Genomic DNA, 11850 nt, shown 5'->3' on the forward strand with positions numbered 1-11850 from the left:
ATTTTAAATTGGGGTCGTTTGGGGCACCAACTATAATAATGGTGTGTACAATTATTTATAACCTACAATTAAGTATAGTAAATAATATTTCAAAACCCCCTTTTGCTACATTATTTACTATTTATCACTTATTCTTTATTTTTTTTATTTACTACAATGTTTACTATTTCCTACTCAAATAAAAATTACACTCAAAACACAAACTATTGTAACCCAAATTAAAATAGTTTACACCCCAAACACTAACTATTATAATCTATCAATTATCATAATCCACCAACTATAATAACCAACTCGGCGTCCCAAATGTCCTCTTATTTCTAGTGTTTTATAGTTGTCTAATTTGACATTAATATAAACATTTTTATTATATAACAAACCAAACAAACTTGTATATAAAAACACTCTAAAAAAAGTGTTGTAAAATTTATGAGTATTTTTTTAAAAATTTTAAGTTATCTTTATAAAAAAATGACTCTTTAAAAATATTTTTTTTAACAAGAATTTATAAATGAATTGAAAAGGAAGCATAAATGGGTCATAAATAAAAATAATAATAATAACACAATTTACATTGTATATATATATATATATAAAGTTGATGGTGATTGAAAGACTTGTTAGTTAGCCAAATCGTGTGTCTTCAAATTTGGCATCAAATCAACAACTAAGTAAAAACTTCCTAGTGAGCATCGCCAATCTTTAGTTTTGTTGGAATCGATAGAGAATGATTATGATATTTCGCTTTCTTTGTGTTGTGTTTTGTGTGTTTGTATTGCCTTAAACTTTGGAGAGCAATAAGAAGCCAAAAGGAATAAGCCGTACGATTACCCTCACAAACCCAATGTTATTTGCTTCCTTTCCACTGTCCAAAATTCCATACGCTTCCAAATTATGCATCACGATGTTTCCCAAGACAAATCACATTCCCCCATACATTACTTATATAATTAAGTTTCTATTTTGTCCATTGTCAAGAACAACAATCCTGTGAATATATACTCTTATGACTTTACTTTTGATTTCAGCTAATTCGTTTGTTTAAGGGACGTGAGACTTTGATCGTAATCCTAACGATCATCTTTAGATAAATTTAAGAAATGCGAGAATTTACGTGAAATTTTTTTAAATAATAATAATAAAATATGTTACACACCAAAAGCAAATTAAACTTCACTACGTGAAAAATTTATTATAATTGATTGCACATAATTCTCTCGTTGAATCCTAATTATAATGAATCACTCTCTTAAAGTTTCATACTGTTTACACCAGTCCACTACAATAAATTAGACTTTTTTTGACGAAAAAATCGTTGGAAATAGTAAAAGAAAATAAGTGTTGGAAAAGACTTTTCCGACACCACTTTTACTGTCGGCATGGTCATCGAAAAATCTTCTTTGGTAAAATCTTATCCCGATGTAGAAGAGCTCCTTCGTCGAGAATAAATGATCTTGCAACGTCATAAATGGGGAGGACTTTTGCCAAAGCTAATATGGTGTTGTGTGGGCGAGAGTGGAAAAAAGAAAGGGAGAAGAGGGTTTTTAAAACCCTCTTGCCAACACTTCTTATATAGCACCGTCGAGAGAAGGTGTCAAAAAAGAATAATAGGGCATTGATACCTGGTGTTGGGAAAGGCCACCTATCCCAATGCTATGCAATTGACATTGGGATAAGTCCAAAAAGTTTTATTAATTGAATTTTCCTCCGACGTCGAGAAAAATGGCATCGGGAATACTAATCCTATCCTTACAAACTTTTAAAAAAGTGTTGAGATAGCTTGTCTCTTGATGCTTTTTTAAGCATCAACAAAAAATTTATCGGTAAAAACAAAAATTCTTGTAGTGACCCTTTTTCCACTCTCTAAGACAAGAGAATACAAAAGAATTTTACTTGAATTAGTAACCAAAACTTAGACAGTTTGAAACCCAATCCTTACTTCATTGTAATAGAGATTAATAAACTTTAATTATATATATTATTAATATATTTGATATTATTTATTTGTGGTCATACTTTTGTTTTTAGTATAGTAACTATAGAGATGAGGAATCAAACCTTCGACCTCAAGAGAAAAGGTCATGCATGCTAATTAATGTCGAGTTAATTAAGCTTACTTTGGCTTCTAGTGATACTTCAAGTATTTATATTGTGTACAATCATATATTTCAATTATATATAGAAAAAAAATACCTTTTTAGTCTCTATATTTGAAGTTTAGTAAATTCTATTTGATCCCTAGGTCTTAAAATGTTACCCTTTTACTTCTAAATTTTAAATTTATTTTTAATTTTGGTTTCAAGGTTTTTGTTTTTTTTTTCCCTTCAGAAAAATAAATTTTCTTACATTTTGGCTTCTCTTCGGTCCAAAGACACCATGCTGTTGAGCTTAGTTATTTTGGATAGGCTAGGACATCGATAATGGGTTGGTTTAGATTCAAACAATGTTTTAGCTAGGTTAGCTGATGTTTTAAGTAGGTTAATTTAAAATTTTGGTTTGTATAGTTTATGTATAGTTTCATTAGGACCCTCGTGAAGTTTTAATTTAGTTTCTATTTGAGTTATATTTTAATTTGATTAATATGATCCTAAAAAAATTCAATTTAGTTTTTATGGCTTTAGGTTTAATTTCAATTAGGTTCTTATCATTTAGTCGTTAAACTTTATGAGTTTCCCTTAATTGTGTTCAACCCACTTGAAAAACTCATACATTTTATTTTATTTTATTTTATACTTGAACCTTAAATCCTAATACATTCCATTAAAATAGTCGGTTAAAAATAATATATCACAACTCCTAGTTATACGACACAAAAATGACCTTAACTATTTTAAAATTACTCCAAACATGATCTCAATACGAAAACAAAACATGCATAAAAGAGTGGGTAGATAATGATTACTTTTTCCTCTTACCAAAATACTCTTGCATGTAATAAATAAAATCATATTTAATATAATTGTTGGAAGAATATTTTTTAAAAATCAAATTTTGCCACCTCATTATAACAAAATCAAATTTATAAATTTAAAATTAAGAATTATCGCATCCCTAAATCAAAATTTTGGAGAAAAGAAAGAATGTTACATGTCTCTTTTTTAGCCATCTTATCGTTTGATTTGAATTAAAGGGTGGTTAAGCTTGAACCATGATCGATAAATTTGACTAACCCACTTACACTTAAAATTGTAAATAGAGCAATTTAAGTCATCCACGCTCAAAGTCTAATTTAATCCAAGTTCGAGCCAATATTTGGGCCAAAGAAAAGGTTGGGTTCAAGCCAGCTATGCCTCAAGCCCAAATCCAATCTTTGGGCCGTAAATAGCTAGACCCATTATTTTATATCAGATCATTCCTATTCTGATAGTATTTATTGCAGTTTGTAGCTGTTATGAGATATATATCAATTCAAATCCAATAGTGTTTTTATTTTAGTTTGTAACTTTTATTTTGGAACATATACTCTAACTTGTAATTCTCACGTAATATATAATCACATGTTTATATCCTATAAAGATTGCATTGAATCTTAGTTCCATAAATATATGCCTCATATTTTATTCATATAGGTAATATTTTTAGTTCGTCAACAATAACATTTTCATCTTTATCTCTAAAAAAATATTAGTTAAAAAGAAACATTATCAAAATTTATACCCAATATGGTTCAAATGAAAATTTTCAATCTCTAAAACATATGTGATCGTCGTAGATGTTGTTTGTGTGGACTAACTTGAAGGATTGATCGTCCTATCTACCTACTATTTCAATGTCGTCGATTACTAAAGAACCTTTACCGACTAGAGCCAACCAGCTCATTTTCTCTTCGTCAGTTTCAAACAGTCTTCTCGATTATCTTGCCGTTGCGTTACACACATCTGTACTTTCTTAGTAGTGTCAGATGCTCCTAGCTAGTGTTAACATTGTTTTATTTAATCTCATCTTTTATGCTCTTCTCAATTATCTCGTCGTTGCGTTACATACATCTGCACTTCCTTAGTAGTGTTAGATGCCCGTAGCTAATATTAATATTGTTTTATTTAACCTTATATTTTGTACTCATCTGAAGCGAACTTTTTAAGTAAGGACAATCATAAATCCGTTGGGTTAAAAAATAAGAATTACAACATGGGTAATAAAGGGTGTAGTTTAAGAAAATGAAAAATATTTGACTCAATTATTTTGGTATAAAAAAGATTTGAATGAATAATGAATATTTCATTTTTTCCGAAAATTGATTAAACAACGTAAATACATGAATAAGTTTAACGAGTGTAATTAAGGTGAAGGAAGTGATCCAACGAGGGCTAACATGAATGTAAAAAAGCTTAGGGTGAGTCGGTGAGCAGCATATCACCACCGCTTGGCGCCACGACAGTGGGACTCCCATTGCCCATTTCCTCTCAAAACCATTGAAAACCCTTTCTTCTTCTCCTTTTCCCCTTTCCGCGATTCGCTTCCCTTCTGGTTCTTCTCAGGTTTCCAGCCATGGCTGACGGTCAGCTCTACAACAATATCTCTCTCGGCGGCCGTGGAGGCACTGTGAGCTCCCTCCCTCTCTCATTCTCTCTTTGCGCCGCTGGTTACTTACTTGGTTTCTTGGTTGAGTTGGATCATTGTATTTAGTTTGGGCATGGGGATGCTGTTGTGTTTTCAAACCCTAACTTTTTAACTCTTCCTAGAATATGTCTATACTTACATGGTGATATGCGGATTTTTTTATATTTTCTCCGCTTTTTGCGTCTTTCCGTACCTCTTCGTGGCGCTGCGGAAGGGAGGCGGTGTCAAATACCCAGAATAATTTGTACTTTTCCAGGAATTGGAGCTTTTTCCGGCGTTATTCTTCTTGGTAAATTTGTATGGGGAAGATCTGGTCTTGAAATTCCCAATTTTCATAAATTTGATGGGTTGTTATTGTTTCCGAGTGTCGTTTGTTGGGAGCGTCAAGCGTGGGGGTTAAGGGTTATATTTCGGACACACTAATTTTTTATCCTCGGCATCTTACTTTGTATTGGAGGATACTCGACTTGAACAAAGGAAGGGAAATGATCTTTAATAGTTACAATTTTCTGATTTTGCTTTTGTGGGCTTCTTGGAAGTTTGGAACGATAAACATGGGCTCTTACAATTCTCCTCCATGTACATATTTCAATGCAGAACCCTGGTCAGCTTAAAACAGATCCAAGAGGTATTCAGTGGAAGAAGCAAGGAGGTGGGAAGGCAGTTGAGGTGGATAAAGCAGACATTGTTGGTGTAACATGGATGAAGGTCCCAAGGTCAAACCAGTTGGGAATTCGGGTCAAAGATGGCTTGTATTACAAGTTCATTGGATTCCGCGACCAGGTTTCTTGAAATTTTATAGAATGATGTTGCTTTCATATTATTGATCGACTTTAGAATCTGGCTATGCACCCCACAGTGTTAATTTCTCATTTACTGTGTGTACTTATAATTCACTAAATCATTGCCGTTAGTTAGTGGTTAGCTTTTTATATGTTGGTCCATCTCACTTGTTCACAGCAGTAGCTGGAAATGAGATGATTGCTAAGTAATATTTCAAGAATGTATCTTCTATGATGCAGTTGAAATGTTCTGATTGTGCTTTTTTTTTGGGGGGTTAATGTAGGACATCAGCAGTTTAACCAAATTTTTCCAGAGTAATTGTGGAATAACACCAGAGGAAAAGCAGCTTTGTGTCAGTGGTCGTAATTGGGGTGAAGTTGATTTGAATGGTAAGCTGTTTTGATGCATTTAGTCTATCACTGATTGCAACTTTAGTTCTCTAAGAAAAGACTAAATGGCTCTTAAGAAACCACCAGTCTCGGTATAGGAAATACGCCATATTAGCAATTAGGTCTAGCGTACATTTTCTGAATCTGTAATGCAAATCAAATATAGAAGTCATCTCTCTACAAATTTGTTTTTCTAGGTTAAATCTATTTTCTCAACAGATACACTGCACGGGCATGTGCAATCACAATTGCTTCCATTATGTTGTAAGATTACCGAGCATTTTGTTCTTCAACTTTCCCTCCCTTCACCCTTTTGTCTCCCTTCTAGATATCTCTCTCTATTGTCAGATATTTGATCCTTACTAAATTTCTTTAGTAATGAAATCATGTCTATAGGAAAGGGGTCTTTTGTTTTTGTTTGTTTGTTTTTTTTTTTTTTTTTTTCAGTACAACAATTGTGGGGGTGGGGATTGAACCTCCGACCTCTTGAATCAGAGTGCATGCCAATACCACTGAGCTAAACTCACTTTAGCAGAAAGGCGTCTTCTTTTAATTACCTTTAAACTTTTGGTGTAGGGAATATGCTTACTTTCTTGGTTGGTTCAAAGCAAGCATTTGAAGTGTCTCTAGCTGATGTTGCCCAAACACAACTTCAAGGGAAGAACGATGTTATGTTGGAGTTCCATGTGGATGATACAACAGGAGCAAATGAGGTCATTCATTATGAACTCTTTCTTTTAAAATAGTCGTGTTAGTTGCTTGCCAATTGATGTGCAATGTAACATCTAACATCTCAAACTGCAAGGCTTAGTTTTGTTTTAGATTTCTTTATTGTAATCTAATATTTTTAACATTATGATCACAGAAAGATTCTCTAATGGAGATAAGTTTTCACATACCAAATACCAATACTCAATTTGTTGGTGATGAAAGTCGCCCTCCTGCTCAGGTAGGATCATTTATCTGCTTGATTAAAACTACAATGTCTACTTTTTTATGACTTTTTATGAAGTATAGTTTGATTTAGGTTTTCCGTGACAAAATTATGTCCATGGCGGATGTTAGTGCGGGCATTGAGGAAGCCGTGGTCACATTTGAGGGTATTGCTATCCTCACTCCAAGGTAGACAGTCTGAATGCACATGTTTCTGTTTGATTAGCTTGCATAGTTGCTTTTGTTTCTTTTAATGCTGGGTAAGTTTTTCTAAAGAGGTGGTTTTTGTTGTATAGGGGTCGGTACAGTGTAGAACTCCACCTTTCATTCCTGCGGCTCCAAGGACAAGCCAATGACTTCAAAATACAATACAGCAGCGTTGTTCGCCTTTTCTTACTTCCAAAGGTTTTCCTTCTTGTCATCGACTGACCATAGATCTTTCACTATCTAGACCAGTCAGTCAATAATATTTGATGTCTTATGTGCTTGTGATGTTTTGTGCAGTCCAATCAGCCACATACTTTTGTCGTTGTGACTTTAGATCCACCAATCCGTAAAGGCCAAACTTTATACCCTCACATTGTTCTGCAGGTATTTGTCACTTCATTTGTTAAGGTTTTGTGTACCTTTTTTTTTTTTTTTTTTTTTTTGTAGCTGAAGTCTTCATGTACTTCTGAGGATCACCTTTTCTTTTGATGCATCTTTGCAGTTTGAGACTGACTATGTGGTTCAAAGCACCCTGCAAATAGGTGATGAACTTCTCAACACAAAGTACAAGGACAAGTTAGAACCTTCCTATAAGGTAGAAAAGCGCTTCTCCCTCCAAACAATAGAATTGTTTCACTATAAGAGAATAAACAAAAATACAGACATTACACATGCACAAACAGAGTGGGATAATATTTTTAAAAAATCTAGGACATGGACTCAATAAAGACAGTTTTACTAGATATGTTGTTTGAAGATATATATTGTTTTTATATCATACAAGAATAAAATTTAAAGTCGATAAGGCATGTATAATTAAAAAAATATATATATCAAGTTTGATGTTTGTGTTTCTGGTTAAAAGAAAGTATGATGTATTACACTCCAGATTTATTATTTTTCTATTTGTCAAAAGTTAATAATAAATAAATAAATAAAGGTTCTTTTGGCCAGTTGGAATGGTCTTTGAAATTCCATTGAGGTTCCATTCCTCCCCGCACCCCCCACCCCCCACCACACACACACACACTGGTGTATTTCATTATTTCATTGAAATGTGAGTTTTCTTTTAAAATAATAAATAGAAGTTTGGATACTTTAGTTCATGGGTTTTATAGTTGTTTGTCATATAGTTACAAGTGTCTGACACAAGTTGATTGTGTTGAACAAGTGTTAAGAATGGGCTCAACAAGTATTTGAGTCTTATTCAATTAGATGAACTATGCTACACTTACCCTACATGTGTTTAACAAGTGTTAATTTTATATGTGTTGCACATTGGATACTTTACTCAAATTAGCGAAGTGTCCGGACTTCATAGATATATAAACAATTAACCAAAAGATAATTGTTCCATTAATTGACTTTTTTGTCAGCTATGCTTTGGCATATATTCTAGGATTTCTTGGATCACATTCAACATTACCTAGCAAGGTGTATAACTATAAACTTCCCTTGTGAATTTCGTGTTTCTCTCAGCAAATAGTTGTGTTGGTAACAGGGACTGATTCATGAGGTTTTCACCACCATATTGCGTGGTTTATCTGGTGCGAAAATTACCAGACCTGGAAAATTCCGCAGCTGTCAAGATGGTTATGCTGTCAAGTCATCTTTGAAAGCTGAAGATGGTGTCTTATATCCACTTGAAAAAAGTTTCTTCTTTCTTCCTAAGCCTCCTACCCTTATTCTTCATGAGGAGGTATAGATTCAATACTGGATCTTGCACGTTCGGACATCATTTGATGGTTCAATGTTCAATCCATTGAGTTGCTTACCCTAAAATATTTTTGCAATAGATTGACTATGTTGAATTTGAGAGGCATGCTGCTGGGGGGTCAAATATGCATTACTTTGATCTTCTCATTAGACTGAAAACTGAACAAGAACATCTCTTTAGAAATATCCAGAGGAACGAATACCATAATCTTTTCGACTTTATCAGGTCAGTCTAACTTTTTACCTCATATGTATGGAGGTGGCTATTATTTCATCTTATCTTATTTGTTCATCGCTGCAGCGGGAAGGGTTTGAAGATCATGAACTTGGGAGATGCTCAGGCTAGAGATGGCGTGGCAGCTGTTCTCCAAGAGGATGATGACGACGCTGTTGACCCACATCTTGAGCGAATTAGAAATGAAGCTGGTGGAGATGAGAGCGATGAAGAGGTAAGCTTTTACCTGTTCAGTACTATCAGTTAGGGTTCTCTTTTGATAGTGATACTTCTGGCCTACTGTGCATTTTACGTAAAACTAGGACGCATTAGGAGGTTTACTTAACTGGGTTGAAGTCAAGTTGTAGTTGGTTGGGCCTTTATTTTGGCTCCAGTGGCTGTTGAGACCAAGTTGGTTAGCATGATGCCAGTGTTCTAATGTTTGCTGGTTGTGGTTGAGATTGCTAGAAAGGGATGTGTGGGAATTGTAGAAGGGGAGTACACCTTTGATTGTTGGGCTCAATCAGATTGCAGATGATTACTTGTCCTGGGTTTGTTTGTTGGTTTTAAACTATTGATGGCTTCATGGATACATACCATCATAAGACCGAGGATTTCAAAATGTGAAGATATGGAGTACTATCTTAGGAAAAATAGTGTGGGAATCTCATTAGGAATACTAGCCGGGACATGTTTGTAATTTTTTAGAAGATGGTTTGTGTTTGACAGTTATGAACAAAGTTTTGAAAATGTGACTTCCACTAGAAGTTATCTGCAGTTATGGACTTATGGGTAGAGACATAGAACTAATCATGGAAAGGGCTCGTTGTGATTGGACTCCCACCAAAACTAATAGTCATGGGAAAGGATTAATAGGAAAGACATTGAGAGTTTAAGGGTATGGTCAATTTGTTTAGAGTGTTCGGTGGTCTAAAGGACCGATTTTGGCCATTTCCAACTAGGAATACAGTTCATGTCAGATACTTTTTGTTTATTCATGACACATTGGAGCTTTTGGATGCCCCTGGTTGTGTTTGCCTGTTTGGTGGTTAATTTATAATACTTGTGGCTCTGAAATTCCAATGGTGCATACTGGTTAAATGACCTTTTGCTTGGTTGGATTTTGGAAGTTCTGAAAATCTTACATTAAAACTTTTGCATGATTGCCCAAAATATATTGTGGTTATTAAAGAATATTGAAACAATTTGAGGTCTCTGAGGCCTATGCTGTCTACAAACATATTGTGAGCTGGGTACATATGAATATCCAATTTTAAATGTCACGTGTTGACAGATTTACCATGCATTACCTCCTATATATGTAATTTACAAATTATTTTATCATCTATTCTGTATTTTGATCTTTGCCTCTAGTTTATGAGTGGCTGATAGTTGCATCCTTGCATGCATTCAGGGTATCATTGTGTTTGTACATAATTCACGTAGATCTTTATATTTGCCTTTTAATATTCATGTCCTGCTCCATATATTTGGTTGCGTTATTGTAGGATTCCGATTTTGTTGCTGACAAGGATGATGGGGGTTCTCCAACCGATGATTCGGGTGGGGATGACTCTGATGGTAGCATAAGTGGAGGTGAAAAAGAGGTCAGCAATTTTTTTTAGTCGTTGCATACACTTCCATTCTATATTGTAGTTCACTGAGCTTCCATTTTTCAGAAGCCTGGAAAAAAGGAGGCCAAAAAAGACCCTTCATCTTCCAAGGCACCTGCCAAGAAGAAATCTAGAGAAGGGACTGACGATGGTTCAAAGAAGAAAAAACAGAAAAAGAAGAAGGATCCAAATGCACCAAAGAGGGCAATATCTGGTTTCATGTTCTTCTCTAAGATGGAAAGAGAGGTGATCTCCTCACCCCACCCCCCGTTGTAGGGTAATTGGCATTGTAGGATTTTTTGATAGTTTGCTTACCTGTATTTCCTTATTGCAGAACATAAAGAAAAGTAATCCTGGAATTTCTTTCACGGAATTAGGGCGAGTACTTGGAGACAAGTGGAATAAGATGTCGGGTATGTGGCCTTTTTAAATTTTTAATTGGATATCATGCATCAAAGAATCTGATGTCACCTTAAGCTATAAAACACGTGTATTAAAATGCAGCGGAAGAGAAAGAACCATACGAATCAAAGGCTCGGGATGACAAAAAACGATACAAGGAAGAAATCAGTGGCTATAAGAATCCACAGCCAATGAATATAGATTCAGGGAATGAATCTGACAGTGCATAGACGATGGATCAACTTCATGGCTGAATGGGATTTGGATGTACTAGGTTGTCGTACTGTACTGTATTAGCATAACATAACATAGTACAGGATTAGCTGAGGAATCCCAAATGTTGAGCGAGTAGAGTTGCTGGTTTTGGCTTCTATTGTATGCATTCTTTTTTGAAGCAACTGGAGAGATTGAACCACCAAACTTGGCTGGCTATTAGCTGACACAACTTGGTAAATATTTAGAATTCCTTATTTATATTGAGTAGATTTTTATTTTCTTTTTCTTTCGTTTTCCCCCTCTGTTTTTGCAACAGCAAAGAAGAATCAACTCGGATAATAAATACATGCAACTTCAAACCTGAGTGTTTTGATAGGGGATGTGAACTTGAATTACCTTTCTGGTTCTACTAGGACTAATAATATTCCGCCCATCTATTGTTGTCATTCTAAAAATAATGTGCAAGTCATCAGGCATTGAAAAACTATTTATAATAAGAGAAGCATAAGTACCTAAGTGAGGGGGAGAGAACTTTAGGTTCGTTCGTTTGATAATGTTTTCAGTTTTTGTTTCCTATTTCTTTTTTCAAGAAATCAACTTGTTTGTTATCTTGTTTCTAAATTTTGAGAAATGGTCCTAAGAATGTGGTCAAATTTGAGAAATTATAAAAAATAGTTTGTTTCTATAAAATAGTTTTTTTTTCTTGTTTTATTTCTATTTTTATTAAGTTTGCTCCTCCTTGTTAATTAAGTTAGCTTTGGTTGGTTGGCAGCAGAAATGTCTCTATTTTCTTACAGCCTTACGATCCTGGTTTCAA

The 11850-nt window shown here is 34.4% G+C and overlaps 1 protein-coding gene across 1 annotated transcript; it reads left to right on the forward strand.

Annotated features, from left to right (window-relative positions):
• Nucleotides 1-4342: 4342 nt before the first annotated feature.
• Nucleotides 4343-11318, forward strand: LOC120091789 (FACT complex subunit SSRP1). Its single transcript, XM_039049908.1, has 16 exons — nt 4343-4542; nt 5158-5343; nt 5627-5732; nt 6309-6445; nt 6598-6681; nt 6760-6854; nt 6962-7070; nt 7170-7256; nt 7375-7467; nt 8374-8571; nt 8669-8814; nt 8890-9037; nt 10311-10409; nt 10482-10661; nt 10750-10828; nt 10920-11318. The coding sequence occupies exons 1-16, from the start codon at nt 4489-4491 to the stop codon at nt 11045-11047; spliced, it is 1929 nt and encodes a 642-aa protein (XP_038905836.1). The 5' UTR covers nt 4343-4488; the 3' UTR covers nt 11048-11318.
• The last annotated feature ends 532 nt before the right edge of the window (nt 11319-11850 follow it).

This window comes from Benincasa hispida, chromosome 11 (assembly GCF_009727055.1).
Source record: "Benincasa hispida cultivar B227 chromosome 11, ASM972705v1, whole genome shotgun sequence".
NCBI lineage: Eukaryota > Viridiplantae > Streptophyta > Magnoliopsida > Cucurbitales > Cucurbitaceae > Benincasa > Benincasa hispida.